The 19,173-nt window shown below is 34.1% G+C and overlaps 2 protein-coding genes across 2 annotated transcripts; one reads left to right on the forward strand and one right to left on the reverse strand.

The window, feature by feature from the left end:
- Positions 1 to 597: 597 nt before the first annotated feature.
- Positions 598 to 6,489, reverse strand: LOC132276119 (uncharacterized). The gene has a single exon (XM_059777391.1). The coding sequence runs from the start codon at positions 1,800 to 1,802 to the stop codon at positions 963 to 965; it is 840 nt and encodes a 279-aa protein (XP_059633374.1). The 5' UTR covers positions 1,803 to 6,489; the 3' UTR covers positions 598 to 962.
- On the forward strand, positions 3,675 to 18,709 carry LOC132278186 (endoglucanase 5). Its single transcript, XM_059779990.1, has 11 exons — positions 3,675 to 3,710; positions 5,976 to 6,057; positions 14,262 to 14,449; positions 14,782 to 14,994; positions 15,876 to 16,076; positions 16,376 to 16,462; positions 16,565 to 16,729; positions 16,815 to 16,938; positions 17,034 to 17,197; positions 17,314 to 17,696; positions 18,315 to 18,709. Exons 1-11 carry the CDS (start codon positions 3,675 to 3,677, stop codon positions 18,637 to 18,639), a joined length of 1,968 nt encoding a protein of 655 aa, XP_059635973.1. The 3' UTR covers positions 18,640 to 18,709.
- The last annotated feature ends 464 nt before the right edge of the window (positions 18,710 to 19,173 follow it).

The following is a 19,173-nucleotide window of genomic DNA, read 5'->3' on the forward strand; positions in this document are numbered from 1 at the left end:
TTTAATACGATGAACCTTTTTTGCAATCAATATGATCGATTGATTGATTGATAAACTGAGTGTGTAATTGGGGTCATGATAATTAGTTGGTGGTAGTGACATTAAATTAGGTGGGTTTAGGTTGGGTTTGATATAACATAATGAAACCCTTGTCTGTATAAACTTTACCCATTTATAAATAAATAAATAAATAAAGGGGGTTGCAACACGTAAAGCTTTCACCTGGCTCTCATGTAAAATTTCATGCCGTATTTCACCCGTTTGTTTGAATTATTTTCTAACTTGTTAAATTTGTATTTATGCCAATTACTTTTGATGGTAAATAAGAGTATTCCATACAATAACATTGTCAGAGTCAGAAAATTTTTAAACGAATAAATACTTTAATGAAATATTATATATTAGATTATCTAGTTTGTTGGTAGAGTAAAAGCTCAGCTGAAGCTTGACCATCAAATCAAGGAAAAATTTGCCTGCCCAGTTTGGACTTAATTGCCAAACTAGCAACATCCAACTACTACAAAACCCAATCAATTTTTAAATAAATCACTGATATTCAACGTGCACAATTTCACATTTATTTAAATATAACAAAAATAAAATGAATCTATCAACAGCATTAAATAAATAGGTTTATAGACAAACATTTTTTCCACCATTCTTAGAACAAATACATTCTCAGTTAGGTTATGCAAATGCCCGAAATAACAAACATCTGTAACAAATAAATGTATGGCGAATCACATAGCAGCTTTTGATCCTCTAATTCTAGCTTGGAACTGCCACTCTATATGGAATGTCTATCAGAGAGAAGGAAATGTTCCAGCATCCAAATGATCAATGATTTTCATTACCTAACTTTTAAATCTTTTTCTTTTTCCCTCTCAATTTCCCTCTAATAATCAGAATATGAAACAAAATCTGTAAATAAATTGGATCTACTGACCATAATTTTACTTTACTTAATCAAGTGCAGCTTTATTTCTTCGACCTGTTATTGGCTTCGGCAAGCCATCAAAGATTGGCCTTGCAATGGCGGTCTGAATTTCTGGCTTCAAACACCATTTTTGTGTTTGCCAGACGGAAGAGGTTGTGTTACTGTCCTGGTCCTGCAAACTGGGTGTACTTGACGACTTCCTTACCACAACGAAGCTGTCAGCCAAAAGAGAATCGCCTAAACCGACAGGAATAGGGTTCAACCAACCGGCTTCAGCATCAACTCCCGAAGAAGTTCGACTAGCAGATTTGGGTCTCAGGGCTAAGCCCTTTCCTGTTATAGCTGAAAATCCGCCACCATTGCTGTTATCTTCCTTCAGCAGCATTTCCGGGGTGCGGGAAGCAAAGTCTGCTTCAGATTTCTGACGCCTTCTCACCAACTTCTCATTCCATCTATCAGAGTCACCGTCTCTAGTTTCTGCAACTGACATGCCATTAGCCAGTTCGCCATTCTCTGACAAGAAACCATTAGATACGCTTTTAGATTTTCCATGATGACCCAGGGGTGGGTGAGAAGAAGGAAAAGGTTTAGCTAACAGTTCATCCTCTAAATACTGAGAACCTCCTTTCCAATAAACAGCCATTTCACAGCCTTCAGATGCAGCTTTTTTATCTGTTGCTTTAAGACCATAATACCCTTGTAAAGTGCTCATGGCCGGAGAGACCTTCCGTTGAGGAGAAGAATCCACTTTCAGTGACTCGAGTGATTCAAACAAATCAGAGTGCCTACGGCGAGGTGGGGTCTGCTCAGAGCTGCTTGGTCTGCAAAAAGATTCATCATCACCTTGAGCCACTTGTAAAATCATGCAAATAGACACCCAGAATAAGAGACTCCAGGTAGGCTATCAGAAAAGGTACATGAAAATACTCGACTAACATTATTAAGTCAGCTTCTTTTCCTACCATACAAATATATCTAGAAAAGATAAAAATAACACTTCAAAACTTTTAATTTAATCATTACATAAATCAATTATCTAGACAGTGCATCATGACAAGAAGGTACAACAGTATTTGACAGCACATGCAGGTAGTATCAATGAACCATATAAATGCATAATGATATGTAAAAGATAGTTATCCACAGCTGCACTACCTATTAATATTGAGATTTTCAAGCAATATCCACTCGGGGAAACTGAGTGAGTGGTTTCCTACAAAAGAGTAAAGTGGTCTAGAACATGGGGAGAACACCTGTGTAATTTATGTAGCCTGATAGACACAATCTGATAGCTACAAGCCTACAAGTACTGACAGGCCCAATTGAGACTCAGTATCAAGGATGAATATCGCAAAATCTGATATTTTTACAGATTTCTGCAATTTCTAGCAAAAGGCTAAAATTCCACAGGCTATGGACTCAACAATCAAAGCCCTAATGATATGAAAGAGAATAGTCTCTCATTTGAATCTCAACTTTATTTCTCCAAGAACTCCATTAAAGACACCATCAAGGATGAAAATCGCAAAATTTGATATTTTAACATATTTCTGCAATTTCTAGCAAAAAGGCTAAAATTCCACAGGCTGACTCAACAATCAAACCCTAATGATATGAAAGAGAATAGTCTCTCATTTGAATCTCAATTTTATTTCTCCAAGAACTCCATTAAAGAGACCATTAAGAACTCAACTTTATTTCTCAACTTCAAAGAATTCTTAATGGCATGGTTACAAGACCTGTTCACATGGTACTCAACCATCTATCGAACCAAAATGATATTGTTGTCTTGAGTAACAAAACTTACATACCAGGCTGCCTCAGAATTGGTACATTTGACATGGGACGCGTGGGACTTGAACTAAGGAGCAATGATAAATGGAATTAATAATAAGGGAGTAGAGAACATATTTAAAATAGATAATAGTATTTAAAAGCTAAAAGTACTTACTTATAAGTTAACAAAATGCTAACTAAAGAAGAATGGCAAATGAATGGGGAAAAAGCAGTATGGTACCACTTTTACAAAATAAAGGATGATATACAAAATTTTGAAAATTATAGCGGAATTAAATTAATGATTCATACCATGAAACTATGGATAAGGATAATCAAACAGAGATTAAAAATAGAAACTTTCAATATATTATAATCAGTTTGGATTTATGCCAGGTAGATCCACTATGGAGACCATATATAGTAGAAGAATGTAGAAGTAAACAAAAGGACTGGCACATACTTTTCATAAACTTAGAAAAGACATATGATGGAGTGCTAAAGTACGTAATTGGTGGCCTTTACAAAAGTACAGAAAAAAAAGTGCTTAAAAAAAATTTAAAATTTTATTCGGGATATGTATAGTTAGACAAGAACTGAAGTTTTTATGATGTGCAGAGAAACTAGTGATTTTCCTATAAAAGTAAGATTACACCAAGGATCAGTGTTAAGCCCACATCTATTCATAACAGTCTTAATTGAAATAATGAATGACATCAAAGAAGACAGCCCATGAAGCATGTTGAAATTAGAAACATGGAGAATTGGTTTAGAAGCAAAAGCATAAAAATTAGTAAAAGTAAAACAGAATACTTGGAATGCAAATTTAATCAAGTAACAGAAGAAAATAATATAACTATTACAGTTCAAAGCCAAAGGATTACTTGAAATAATCATTTTTGCCATTTACGATCAGTAATAATACAAAAGATGGAGAAATAGATAGTAAGCATACAGTAAGATGGAACAGATTGGACAAAGTGGAAACAAGCGAGATGTATCCTTTTTTTAAAGAAATTAAAAGAAAAAATTTACAGGGCAGCTATTAAGTCAACTATATTATATAAAGCAGAATTTTAGGCGTTAATGAGTTCATGTAGCTGAAATGAGAATGCTAAGATGGATGATAAGTGTTACTAGAAGAAATAGGAAATAATCAACGTAGAAGGAAAACTACAACTAGCTCCCATTTGTGATAACATAAGATAAAGTAGACTTAGGTGGTATTATTATATACAATGTAAACCCATAGATGCTCCAACAAGAAAGGAAGATTCATTTGCATAGAAGGTAAAAGACAAAGAGGCCGACCAAATCTCAAACGAGATGAAATAATTAGAAATTATTAGAAAAGCTATATATAATATGAGACATGGCTTGTAAAAGAAAAGAATGGAAAAAGTAATTTCATGCGGCTAGCAAAGATGATGATGGTGATGTCTTGATCACCTCCGAATCCAATCAGACAATTAACAGATGCTAATAGATATTTCTGAAGTTACTTTCTCAACGTAGTAAGGTTCATCTCTTATACTTAAATGGTCCCAGCATGCAATCTCCACTGTGTACCAACAGGCCTCATAACCGGTGCCAAATAAGAAATGGTTCCGTATTGATCCTGTTTCTGAGTTTGGATATGAAACTGGCATAAATATGTTCTCTAAATGGCAACAAAACCCCTTCAGCTAGGCAGAATCACCATCACCCTTCCCCCCACAACCGCTGTGTTCACAACACCTTGTTATTATAATCACTTCCATCTGATATGACAACCATAACCCCAAAACACCACAAACACCATCCTAGCTCCAACTTAACAGCACAGTTACCACTCCATCTTCACAAAAGTTGCTGCCACTCCCTTTCAACAATCACCACTCTGCCAAGAAAACCACTTTCAATTGCATCACACTAATAGCACTAGGATTATCTAATTTCTGCCACTGCTAGTTTCACATATTCCACCTCCAAATCACTACCAAAAGTCAAATATAGGTTCAGCAACAAATCACCAAAAGGGAGTTAGTTTCCTCCTAATATCCAATAAAATCACAAAATAAAATTCATTGAATTACAGTCTGACGGTTACCCTGAACTCATAAGACCAAAATTGGAGCTGAAATTCTCTGCATGCTCTGTTGTGTTACTCATGCCATCCTAATCCCAAAAATTTCAAAATTTTGGGGTCCATGTTCTGTTTCTAAGTAAGGAAACCCATACAACAAACTTCAATTATGCAATCCATCCATCCCCAGTAACCTTTTTCAATAGTGATATAGGACTACACTACTCTAAGATGAATGCATTTATTGACATTTAACAATTTTTTCCAGCTAGAATTTATACAGTCACTCACAGTTTGATATATCAGCCTCTAAGATATCTTTTACCTATTTTTTATACTTTCAAAAGTAAGGGCTGTGCTTTACCAGCCTATTAGAATTACGATTTTTTTTTATGCCGGACTTTTGCATGGTTTCAAAAGTAAGGGCTGTGCTTTACCAACATATTAGAATTACCACTTTTCCTTATACCACTTGTGCACATTTTCACATTAGGTTCAAAACAAATCTACCATAGTTGTCCTGTTAATTTCAAATGCGTCCTTACCACATCATATCATAAAGGCAGTGGGTACAATTCATCCATTACTAATCTAGAGAGGAAAAAGATATGCGTATTTGCATTCTACCAATGTACCTAATCTTAATTCCAACACTACAACATTACACACTAACGATGGGCAAAGTGGATCACTAAGTTATCACATCAACTATATATAAGAACCTTATCAATCAATTAATTTGAATGAAGCAGAAATCAGTTAACACAAGGACTATATAAAGTAGAAAATGATATCAGTCAAGGAGGCAGAAACGTGACACAACTTAACTTAGGAGTCTTTCAGAAATTCATGCTGGTTACAAATTTATTCCTAATACTATACTTATAAAAAGATTCCTCATTACATAACTTTAATTCCTAAGATTACCGCAACTATTCTCAATAATTAAAACACAACGAAAACTTGATAGCTAGTTTTAGACAGTCTGAAAAGCTACAGTCTACTTAAAGTCAATAATAGAACTCCTTATTTAATATGGAGTTTTTCTTTTTAGATGGGACTATCTATTCACAGTTGCATAGCCATCCTGTCATTTCTTTGCACCCCAAACCGTGGCTTTTTCGGCCTTCTCTTCTTAACAAAACACTTCTTTCTTACCACCACAGGTTGTAGCATCCCCGCCTTCTAAAATAAAAGGTCGAAGGTTCAAGTCCCGTAGGGAAAAAAGTGTTTGTTTCAGTTTCAAATAGGAAAAAAAAAATACACTTCCTTCTTTTAAATTCGGAAAAATTGTTAAACTTTTAAACAAGATGTTTTATCTCAAGCCTATTTTATCGTCCCCAAATGATGCTAGCAATAGTCTTTGACATGTATATCTCACAAATGATCAAGTCAATACAATAAATTTGATGCTGAGCCACAGGATTGTGACAGTATATTTGAGCTTATAATGTGGGTAAATAAAAAAAGGTCGAGTAAGATAATTGCCGACAATAGTAAGCTAGATGTACATAAATAATAATATAAAAATTAAATTAAATTAAATTAACAACAACGACAACAACCAAGACAGTTGATTAACCAAAAATCATGGATGTGCATTGCATGAGAACATGAATGTAGTTTAGATGAGACCCATGAGTTCCTAAGAAAGTGGAATGTTTATTATGAATTGCATAATAACATGACTAATGAAACATAACAAAATAATAAATACCCTATATTATCTAAACCATTTGACAAACTGGGAGATGGAGGGTGCCTCCCTGGCAGCGGTATGTGCAGCGTCTTGAGTGCAAACATTTGGAGATCTGTCACCAGACCATTTATCCTTTTGATGTCAGCCACCTAACATGTAAAAAATAATAATAATAATAATAATAATCAGCCAGCTTACAATCAGACTTTCAAGGGGAATCAAACAAAAGAACATCGCCTGGTAAGTCAAATATATCAAGACCCAATACTCAGAAACAGAAATATAAAGCTATATCATTATCAGAAACATTGGACAATGTTTGTGTACAATGAAAGGTCCCTTCAACTACAGACTCCAACTTTTCAGTCATACTGAGGCAGCCATCCACCACATCCAGTAATCTGGACACTAGAAAAAGTTACACATAACATAAATTGAGATAGAGATGAAGTGAGGGTACACCCAATTCATTCTATCCCAATTGATTATAGGGAATCTCAATGCATTCTGATATTCCACTTCCCCTGACAAGGAGAAAATAATCTTAATCCTAATAGTTGTGCAAGTAAAAAAAAATTGTTTCCTCATGTCCCAAATAATGAAAATTCACATTTCAATCCTTCCCTAAGTTTTGTTTTTTCTTTTATAAGACCCTTCCCTAAGATTTCTCAGCAACCAAACATACAAGAGTCCGAAATTCCCATTTAAAAGCACTGTCTACCAGTATGAACTGACATAATGCATATTTGTACTTACTGCATAACACAATACTTAGAAGAACTCATTGTTATGATTATATACAAAAATATAAATTATATGGCAATAACCCTTTTCTCTTTTTCTTTTTTTTACCTGAACAACCAATATCGCCATATTCATGAAACAAAAATAAATAAATAAATAAAAGTGAAAAACAAACCAGAGAAAAGCATATAAAGGAAAGGTATTGAGTTGATGATCAATTTATTTACCTCGACGCCGTACTTGATTGCAACGCCAGCGAGCGTATCCATCTTAGATACAGGATGCTCAATATAACTGACACCGCCGACACCAATACTACCACCGGCGGGCGAGCATGAAGAGGCAGAAGGAGGCAATGAAGGAGGAGAGGAAGACACCGAAGAAACCGGAAGCATCGGTTCCATCTGATCTTCCTCATAATAATCTCTTACTCCTAATCCTCCATTGCATCGTCTCTCTCTTTCCATCTGCATCCCCAATACGATCTATACATCGATCTACGGACTCATATATGATATGTATGTATGTATTACGAGATCTGAGAGAACAAATTGATGAATCGGATGATCGAATTTGGAAGTAGGGGAAAGCCCTAGCCTAGATCTGGAAGGTGTCGTTGAACTCGTGTCTTCTCTCTCTGGATCGCCCTGTTCTTCCGGGAAAGGGATGTGTCATATGCGTGTAAAATATATATGTATGTATGTGTGTGTTTTGTAACTTTGTATTGTGTGTGTAAAGGAATGGACTGGAAACGAGTGAACCTAAGGAAGGTGGTTTTCAGCGTTGAATGTTCAATTTTTCCAAAGGGCTTCAATTAAAATGGGAATTTATTGATGAGTTGGGAGTTGTGATACTTTTTTTGTACAAATTGGCGTTGGGGACTAAATTCGTTAACAGTTCTATAAAAGTTAAAATTTGATGGGAGAATTAAAATTATTGAAAGGGCTAAAATCATTAAAAAAACAAAATTCTGAAACTAACAAAACTTTATCAAGTTATTTCGAACTTGTGATTGATGTATAGAATATCTAATTTAATCTTGTTATTTAATATTAAATTAATAATTATAATTATTATTTTAAAATTACAAAAATATTTCAAAGTGTTCATTAAAATATTAATTTAAAGCTGTTAAATCAATTTTTGACTTTCAAAGTGCTTGGGAGATGTGAGTATTTTTGTAACTTTAAAATAATAATTATAGTTTATAATTTAACATTTAATAGTAAGGTTAAATTTGATATTTTACTATTCATTTAATGGTTAAGTTTGCCAGTTTGGGAGTAATTTGATAAGTTTTGTTTGTTTAGAGGATTTTATACTTTTAATTCTTGACTTAGAACGAGTTGATTTCGAATGGTTTTAATTTTTTTAAAAAAATTAAAAATAATAAAAAATAAATAAAATAAAATTGCATGTAGTTCTTGCATATTTAGATTGATTTATTATTATTATTATTTTCGAATTGAAATTCACACATTTACTATTTTCCCATTAGAAATTTGAATTTCCACATTTCACAACGAGTTAAGAGTATGTAATATGAGGCATTGCCCTAAATGAGTCCAAGGCAAACATACTTTTAAGAGATATATACTCATGGGTCACATGTGCCATCCAAAAACTCACTTAAATGAGAGTGATGCCTACAATTATGAAATTAGGTTAATTTTTACAACTCTTTCGAGAAGCATGGGTGTTTAACGTATATTTTTGTTGGTTTGGTGAAAAATAAATAAATAAATTAATTAATTAATAGCGCTAACCATCAACTGAAATTGATGTCAATATTACGAATGTGTGATGTACTAAACTAATTTAGGTTCAAGGTATAGTTCCCTCAAATTTGTTCACAACTCAATAGTTTTGAAACGGAAATTTGTCACACTTAACTAAAATGTCTAACAAGATGTCTTGTGAATTTCGAGTTTAAAAGTAGTTCCTCCATTCCCTAAATTTGGCAAGTCTCTCGAGGTAGCAGAAGTCATGGAAACTGCCAGATTCCATCTCTCTTGTTGGCATCTTTTATTTTAGGTTTTGTTTTGTTGTTGGAGTGTTTTTTTTTTTTTTGGGGAAGTTTTGTTGTGAGAGTTTTTGTTGGATCTATTGGATAAGCCATACATACCTTATACATTACCGCATGGACGGAGCTAATAAAGGCCCGGGGTGGCCTAGCTTTGTAGTGCCTACTCTTAAATTTTGTGGTTTATAAAATTATGTCTTTATTTTTTCTTTTACTCTTCATATTTTTTAAATTTCTTTAAAAGAAAAAATTAAATTTTCCTTCCTCAATTGAAACTCTTAACTTTTTCCTTTTAAAGTTCTCTCATTTTTTTTTCTTCTTTCTTCTTCTATTTCTACTTCTTAAAATTCTACTTTTAACGTGCATATTTAAATAATTTTCTTCTTCTAATTTTAGGTAACAAATTTATAAGTATTATGTTAATAGTACTAAGTGGTATATATATATATATAAAGAAATATATTACATTATTACTAATTTTTATTCTAGTTATGACTTATGATATATATACTTGTAACTAACAAAACTTGATAACCAGCCCCGTCTAATTCCATTATGGGCCCGGTGGAAGATCCAATCTGGTCAGGAAGTTTGTGACCCCTAAACCCAGTCTACCAGTTCCGCCCACAACCAAGATGGAAATTGGACCAAGTCTTTGAGTGACCCAGAACGTCGAACACAATGATGTGGCCCCACTGTTTCACATTATGGGTTCTCCCATTCTAATTCCATAATGGACCCGGCGGAAGATCCAATCTGGTCAGGAAGTTTGTGACCCCACCCCAGTCTACCAGTTCGGCCCACAACCAAGATCGGAATTGGATCAAGTCTTTAAGTGAACCCAGTACGTCAAACACAATGATGTGGCCCCACTGTTTTACAGTACGGGTTCTGCATTCAGCCACAATCAATTTCCTGACCTTTAAACTCCCGGCCTAAGTCAAATAAAACAACTACGGGTTTAAAAACAAAATTGTAAAATTGGTAAATTTTAAATTACGCATAATAAAACTGGGAATGAAATCGTTTGCGAAAGTATGCTCGGAGCTAGGAATTTGGTTTAGGGGGCATATTAAGCCTAATTAGTTTTTTTTTTAACTAACTATAACAAGAAAACAGGTCGAAAATATAATAGTGTAACAATAGTGCATTAGAATAATAAGTGAATCAAAAATAAATAAGAAGAGAAAAAAAGAAATAATTGCACATAAATTATGCATGAGTGCAAGAAAAAAAAAAAATTTAAGAAGAAAGAGGGAATTTTTAAGAAGAAGAAAAAATAAATAAAAAATATATATGGGAGAGAACTTTGAAGGAAAAATATATATATATATGTCTTAATTGGAGAAAGAGAATGCATAAGTTTTTGAAAATGATAAAAAGAAATTTGAAAAATAAGAAGGAAAAGAAATAAAGAATTAATGTGATTTTTAGAAATAGATTATTTTAGGGGGAGTAATTTATAAATTTTAGGGGGTTTATAAATATTTACAAATTATATGCATAAAATAAAATAAAATTTAGAGGACTCATGAGCCCCATGGGCAGAGGAAGCATTTTATCAAAAAAAAAAAAAATTGGGGTCAATTTTTACAAATAATAGGCATAGAAAAAAAATATTCTAGTGGGCCATAGAAAAAAAATATTCTAGTGGACCAGCAGGGCTGTGGGAGCTGCCCCTATAAGCATATGCTAGCTCCAAGGTCCACCCCTGCTCAGAACGACACTTGTTGAGATTGTGTGACTTAAATTTTCAGCACTTAAAATTAAGTATTTGAAATTTTTAGTACTCAAACAGTACCTTAGTGTTGTTTAATAAAATAATTTGAAAGCACTGAATTTTAAGTGCTAAATATATTAATTATCTTCTATACATAATACTGTTATACAAGATTATATATATATACATATATTTATATATAATATAAGATAATATAAACACATATAAGAAATTATGTATTTCACAAAAAAGTAATATATCATTTTGACAATGGATGTTAATATCATATTGTAAAAATACTAAAATCAAAATATAAAACATGTGTAAAGATGATAAGCAGAAAATAATTATATTCACTGGAATAATTATATTACTTCGATGACTCAAAAAATGAGGCTAGCCTTTTCAAGGGGTCTTGCTCAGAAGATTGAGAATCTTTCAAAGATGCTCCTGACTCATCAACTGCTTTCTTAATTGGTCCTTAAGGCCTTGCTGAACCGATTTTACAACAAAAAGGTTGAATATTTTCTTGGAATTTCGATCTATCAATTATCTTCTAATGATTTAAGCAAAAGACTGCTAAAACTTGAATTTCCTGCACTTTGTCGTCTTGTCTCTCTGAACTTGAAATTCGTTGAGATAATTCGCTATTAATTTAATTTTCACTCGACTATTTTAATTTGAGCTGTTTAATCTATAATTAAAATATTGTCAGGTATGTTGGTAAAAGATATTATCAAAACCTAACACGTTCTCGTCCAAGTATTACATGTAAAATCTTTTCATGTTAATCATGTTGAGAGGTAAATGAAGTACAAATATAAAATTGTATAGATAAAATTGGTGAAATAAAATAATATGAAGGGTATGAATTATGAAAAAGAAATATTTAGGAAAAGGAGATTATAATTCGTGCCCAAATCATTACTTTTTTATTTATGGTGGGAGGATGCATGACAGTTGATTATAAACTCAAATGAACTATATAGTGTTTATTTTATTTATATTTTGTTAATATTATTTGAATTCACGTGCAATGTTAGTTTAAACTTTTGACTTATTGGAGTAAATTAAAAATAAAAATCCATTTATAACACATAGAGAGTCGATCAACAGGTTTAATCTGGTTTTAGTAATTTATTCTGTAACTCATAGGAAAAGTGGTGAGAACATGAAGGTAAATTTAACATTAATAAAATATTTAAAACCTAAAATTACTCTGCGATAACTAATTAGCACCTCCATTACGCTCTTAAAATTTTAATTTGTTTTAAACCGTGGGAAATAGTTTAAGTGGTAGCCTAAATTGTAAACAAATAGACACTTATTTTTATAAATCGCTTAGGCATAGTCGTCCTAAATTTTAAATCGAAAATGAAGTCGATGTACATGTTGCCCACTTGTCAAAAAATTGTTCCTATTTTCATGGTACATCAAAAAAGATATATATATATATATATATATATATATATAAGGATAAAACTACCCTTTTTCATTATGATAGGTTCTTCAAAGAATCAGTTTAACTCAACACCTTCATTTTCTTTTAAAGATTCAATCTTTATATATTAACATATAGAGAGATGATGATATATACACGATATATACACGGTTATATACGGTTTCAATTGAACTAAAATTGTGGAATTAAATTTCAATCAATTTGAGAAAGAGAGATGTATGGTTCAGCAGAGGCAGAGGTTAATGGATAGTTGGATAATTAATGAGGATAATGATAGTTGGAAGAGGATGGATAGTTGGATAATTAATGGATAATCACAACATATGGTAAATGATATTAAAGGATAAGTATTTATGTATTTAAAGACACGTGATTGGTTGGTAACCAGAGACCATGTAGAAATTTTGAGGATAATTTTACTTCACTTCCTTATATAATGCTCAGTTCCAAAAAAATGTCTTATTTGAAAAATCGAAATGAGTCACAGTTCAAATAAAATATCTAATTTGGGAAGTAGGTAATGTATATAGGAGTATATACCTAACCAATAAAGGATACGGTAAAGCAAGAAAACATTTTCCTTTAATCTTTCCAATGTTGTCATGTAAAAAGCATAATTTCTGTAAGTTATACATCATCAAGCGACTAGGATTGGGACCAACTCCTCCGCCCAAAAACAGACTAGTAATTTCTCCTGAGGAGCTCTCTTGAAAAGCATTAAAAATAAATGAGAAATTCATATTGTAACGCTTGTTTATTTAGTCAAAAGTTCAAACGGTTAGATAATACTATATATTCCCTATTTATATTCAATCACTTTTTCATTCGGATTTGAGGTAAGACAAATAACCCTTATTACATTCTCCCTTATCCAAATTCGCAACGTTCTTGTTGCGGTTCGGGCCACTCTGCCTACTCGGAGTGTTATTCCGGATGCCTTTCGGGCCGGGCGTTTGGCGAGACACCGAATCAAGGATTGGGTTTAACTCTGATACCAACTGGATTAGTACTTGTCAATTTATCCAAAAATTTAAGTTATTGGGTAGTACTATGTACCCACCCATTTATATCTAATCATTTTTTTTATCCGGGTCAAAAATTTCTTTTTTCTCACACAGTGACATTTGAGGACTCTACTCTGATCACCGTTGTGATCCCAATGAGGCAAATGACCTCTGTTACAATTATACATGAATGCACTTGACTTGGACATTGCATCAACAGTCCAGATCTCTTGCTAACTAAACATAAACCACAATGTTAATGTACAATAATAGCTTATTGATTTCTATAAAAATAAACCATCCCCATTCCCACCCACCCAGTAAACGAGCCCATCAATTCGCCTATCACAACGTGCTGTTCGTTGACTTTTTGATTCTCTCCTGTTTCTATTTTCAATTCATTATTTCAAAGTCCAAACGCTCTAGCTTCAATCGTTCAAATGCGGACGTGTCGGCCACTCCATGAATAGCACCATGCAGGTGCATGCAGCACATCATAGCCAACAAATTATATATGTGTGTGCGTAATGTACCACCACGTACGAGTTACAACTCAACGTGCTGAGCTCTATGTATCTTCGGTTAAATTCTCAAAAACGTGAAGGCTACCATCCTTTGCATTTCTCTCTCAATAATTAGACAATTTTCTTCTCTCTCTCTCTCTCTCTCTCTCTATCTATATATATATATATGTATGTATGTATGTATTTTGGAATGCTTGATAAGTTGCAGGATTGTGGGAGGGACACAATCTAAGTGAGCTTCATTTCAGAGACACGGAGAACAAGTCCGAGTGAACGACGATGACGATGTGTGCTTCATCCACTATTGTCTTCTTGGCATTGTTAGCAGCTGCCATAATAGGCTCTGAGGCAACCATTGTCGGTAGCTTTAATTACGGTGATGCCCTTGACAAAAGCTTGATGTTTTTTGAGGCTCAAAGGTCCGGCAAACTACCTGTAAATCAAAGAGTAAAATGGCGCGGCAATTCTGGACTTAGAGATGGCTTCCTTCAAGGAGTGAGTCTCTCCCCCTCTCTAAAATTACACACACACACACACACACGAGGGTAGGCATTGGCACACGTTAAGGTTGCTCCATTTGAAACTAGAAATAGCTAGCTCCTCCATGCTGGAGGTAAGGCTGAAAGGCAAGACTACATACATTTGACCCCTTTCAGACTCCACAATGGATAGATTGTATACATCCGACCCCACAATGACAGGAACTTTGTGCACTGGCCTATCCCTTTTATTTATTATATATATCCATGTGTATGTATATATACGTTGGTATTATGTTATGAAGTGTATTTTTTTGGGTGTGCATTTATATGTGTGTGTGTGTGTAGGTGGACTTGGTGGGAGGGTATTATGATGCAGGGGATCATGTGAAGTTTGGGCTGCCAATGGCATTTACAGTGACAATGCTTTCATGGGGAGCAGTTGAGTACAGGAAAGAGATTGTGAGTCAGAACCAGATGGGACACACTTTGGGTGCCATCAAATGGGGAACTGATTACTTCATCAAAGCACATACTCAGCCTAATGTTCTATGGGGACAGGTATTTTTATTTTTTTATTTGGTTACTAGCATTCATATTTTTCCTACTTACTGCAACAATATGCGTGTACAGAGACAAGAAATTAACATTCAATTGTTTGGTCACCTATTTCATAAATAGTTGTTCATATGCCATCACTATCATTAAAACTCAAATGTTTAATTAAATGTCCAAACAACTTCTCTTCTCTATAATAATTTTTTGTTTGGGGTCAATTCACTATCATTAATGTGTGTGTGTACCCTGTTCTTAATTTTTCCAAATAAAATAAAAATGACCAAATTAATTTTTTTGTTTTTGTTTTTGTTTTTATAAGTAATGGTTTGACAAATAAAATTACAATTACAGATCAATCTCATTTAAACATTACTAGACTTGTGCATGATCAAAGATTTAATGGACTTCCAGCATGTAAACTTTTTTTTTTTTTTGAGAAGTTTCCAGCATGTAAACTTAATGGTGAATAAAAATGTCATGGTGTTTATTTTGAGCATGAGCATAGTCATATTTTTATTAGTTATCTAAGAATGTGGATTTCTGTATAAATAGAATTATAAATTCAATGTCCAACTATCCTACTAACAGCATGGTGTTAATTGGCAAGTGCCCTAATTAGCCACAGTTTTAATGACTTTCAAAATTAAGATCCAAAAACTAAGAACAAAGAACTAAGAAATAAATAATTGAAGGAGAAACAGCTAAAATTATAATCTTTTAGCTTTTAAAAAAACCACTAAGATCAGCTATTAATCATGAGAATAATATGAAAATTACAGTTTTTTTTTTTTTTTGGGTTGCATGTTTACTTGTAGCTCGTGACTAATGGGTGGTTTATATAATTTTATTTGTATATGATGATTAATTTGGTGCGATAAATTCAGGTAGGGGATGGAGAATCCGATCATTATTGTTGGGAGCGAGCCGAGGACATGACAACTCCCAGGACTGCCTACAAAATTGATCCAAATAACCCCGGCTCCGATCTTGCCGGCGAAACTGCAGCCGCCATGGCTGCAGCTTCTCTAGCATTCAGGCCTTACAACTCTTCCTACTCTGATCTTCTCTTAGTGCATGCAAAACAGGTCATGATCAGGAACTTGATACTCTCATATTAATATATAAAAATATTTTACTAATAAGTTAATCATGTATGTAGAAACAATTTCAATAATATATATATATATATAAATAACTTGTAAATGCAACCAGATGGAATTCTACATTTTTATACTAGTCCATCTGAATTGCTCATAATGTTGTGTGTCTGTATATGTATGTGTGTGTGTGTGTCTACATTTCTATAATAGTCCATCTGAATTCTAAGCAATTCCTCAAAGAATACTCTAAATTTCAACTGATATTGTTCTTCAATTTGCTGCAGCTTTTCTCATTTGCTGATAGATTTAGAGGCTTGTATGATGAATCCATAGACTGTGCTAAGGAGTTCTATACTTCGTCTGGTTATTCGGTTAGTCTCTAATGACTCCATTAATGCATTCAACATTCCTTCCTTCCTTGAATATTCTTGCCATATTCTGTATTGATTTTCTCAATATTGTTTATGGTGAAGGATGAGCTGCTGTGGGCTGCTACATGGCTCTTCCGAGCAACCAAAGACGAGTACTATCTGAGATATGTCGCGGAGAACGCTGTCTCTATGGGTGGAACTGGATGGGCAGTCAGAGAATTTTCCTGGGACAACAAATATGCTGGAGTACAAATTCTTCTTTCTAAGGTAATCACAATCCTGTAACGCCTAAAGAAGTACAAAATCTAATTCAACTAAGAAAATTTAGTAACATATTCAAAGCTTTTTACAGGTTTTGTTGGAGAGACATGGTGGAGCATACACTTCAACACTGCAGCAATATCATGCCAAAGCAGATTTTTTTGCTTGTGCTTGTATGCAAAAGAATGATGGCTACAATGTCCCCATGACTCCTGGTTAGTACTTCAATTGCCATTTTTGTTGAAGTGTTGAAATTAAGTTTTTTTCTTTTTGTTCTGATACATACATATATATATATGTTTATGATCAGGGGGCTTACTGTACTTGCATGAATGGAACAACATGCAATATGCTTCCTCTGCTGCATTTCTTCTTGCTGTCTACTCCGGTTATCTCTCCGAGGCAAATGCTGTGCTCAGATGTCCGGATGCCCAAATTCAACCTCATGAGCTATTCAATTTTGCTAAGTCACAGGTACTTACATCCTAAAGAATCCTATAGTTTTTTTCTTGACTTACCCGACACTCGGGTCCCGGAGGGGATTAGTCTTGCCCACTCAACACTAAAACATAAGCATTTCTTTACTGCAGGCTGATTATTTTCTGGGCAAGAACCCCAAGTCCATAAGCTACTTGGTTGGTTATGGGCAACACTATCCTCTTCATGTTCACCATAGAGGTGCTTCCATTGCCCCCATATCCGTTCTCCGGGCATCAGTTGGTTGTGTGGAAGGATTCGAGACATGGTATCATCGCACTGAGGGAAATCCTAATGTCATTTATGGAGCCCTGGTGGGAGGTCCCAACAAGAATGATGAGTTCTCCGATGATCGTTCCAATTACGAAGAAACCGAGCCTACACTTACTGCCTGTGCTCCTCTGGTAGGCCTCTTCTCTAAGTTGCAGAGTGTGTATCATCAAAATTCACCAATGCCACTTCAAACAACACCAAGTGAGTATCAGAAAACCTCGATGTCATAGTGTCCTGAACACTTAATAGGGATAAACCCATATATTTTTATATATGGTTCAATGCATATTAGTTCATGTTGCGTCATGTCAAAGGACACTAATGACAGCATCCCCTGTTTGGCTGCTGTGAAAAAGAAGCAGACAAGAAAAGAAAGGAGGATGGGGGAAGGAATTGTTTTCTCATGAAAACCATAAGTGTGCCATAAAATGTGCGATGCACATATTTTTCAATTAGCATATCATAAAATCTATTTTGCCTTTGATTTTACAGGTCTGTACGCCAAAGAAAGTGAACAATCCAACTCAAAATCAGGTTAGTAGATAGTTGCTTGACCATAATTGGTTCTTGCATGACCAAAGGTTTTCAAAATCACACAATTCTTTTAAATGGGTGCCCGCTCCCATTCTCACTCTCGTTCTGTGTAACTTAAATGTTATCCCGCTCTCACACTCTTTTAGCATATGCCCGTATATGGGATACACCCCAATCTCCAATTTGGGAATTACACAACGAGTTTTAGCTTCTATCATACATAAATTCAAATTTTAAAGGACTATTCCTAGTGGACCAAATGAGCTTTGTGACTGAAATTGAAAGAAGTTAATATGACTATTATTAGGCATTCTGAAAAAGACAAAACCAAATTTGTTGCAGCTGTCCCAGTTGAATTCCTTCACTCAATTTCATCTTCATGGAGTATTGGAAGAACAACTTATTACCGGCACAAGGTGATAATCAAGAATGTTTCTCAGAAACCAATCACCAATCTGAAGTTGAGAGTTGAAAACCTCACAGGGTCTCTATATGGTCTCTCCCCAACTCAAGAAAAGGGCACCTATGAGCTTCCTCAATGGCTAAAGGTCTTGAACCCCGGTTCAGATTGCAGTTTTGTTTATGTACAAGGGGGTCCCCAAGCCAAAGTACTGGTTCAAAGCTACCATTAGCCGCCCACGAGGATTTAGATTGAAATTTGCTCTGATAAATTTCCACGGACGGATTTGGATTGGTTATTCTTATTGTTGTTGTTTTTTAACAATGCAGATAAATCTGCAGATTATGAATTATACCTTCGCTATACTTACTAGAATTACTTAACTTGTTATCTAAAAGGGAGAGAAAATGTAATATCTAGTAAATCCTTAAATTTAATTTTATAGAGAGTGCCATATTATTGAAACATGAGCCTGAGCAAGCTTGGAAATAGCTTTCAGCTTATATTCATATGGAGAGGGAGAAAGAAGCGTCGTAGAACCTTTGCAATAAAATCATGGTAGTTAAAAACGCACCAAGTAAATTGTCATTTGGTTAAAACTTTGCTGCCCCATGTATACTCTCTCAAAACTCTCTAATAAAATAACCAGTAAAAATGCACCGAATAAATTGTCATTTGGTTAAAACTTTGCTGCTTGGTCTTCTACTCTTCTCAAAACTCTTCAATAAAATAATCAGTACATTCATTCAAGTAAAAACTCGCCAAA

Source organism: Cornus florida, unplaced genomic scaffold, assembly GCF_030987335.1.
Source record: "Cornus florida cultivar Cherokee Brave unplaced genomic scaffold, ASM3098733v1 CherokeeBrave_3.0.0_Hap2_Chr10, whole genome shotgun sequence".
In the NCBI taxonomy this organism is placed as follows: domain Eukaryota; kingdom Viridiplantae; phylum Streptophyta; class Magnoliopsida; order Cornales; family Cornaceae; genus Cornus; species Cornus florida.

Excerpts from the sequence above, each read along its gene's own strand:
- LOC132276119 (XM_059777391.1), bottom strand. The coding sequence starts at position 1,802 with ATGATTTTACAAGTGGCTCAAGGTGATGATGAATCTTTTTGCAGACCA.
- LOC132278186 (XM_059779990.1), top strand. The coding sequence starts at position 3,675 with ATGGAACAGATTGGACAAAGTGGAAACAAGCGAGAT. Across the intron at positions 16,730-16,814 it reads TACAAATTCTTCTTTCTAAG|GTTTTGTTGGAGAGACATGG; the intron begins GTAATCACAATC and ends AGCTTTTTACAG. Across the intron at positions 17,198-17,313 it reads TCAATTTTGCTAAGTCACAG|GCTGATTATTTTCTGGGCAA; the intron begins GTACTTACATCC and ends TCTTTACTGCAG.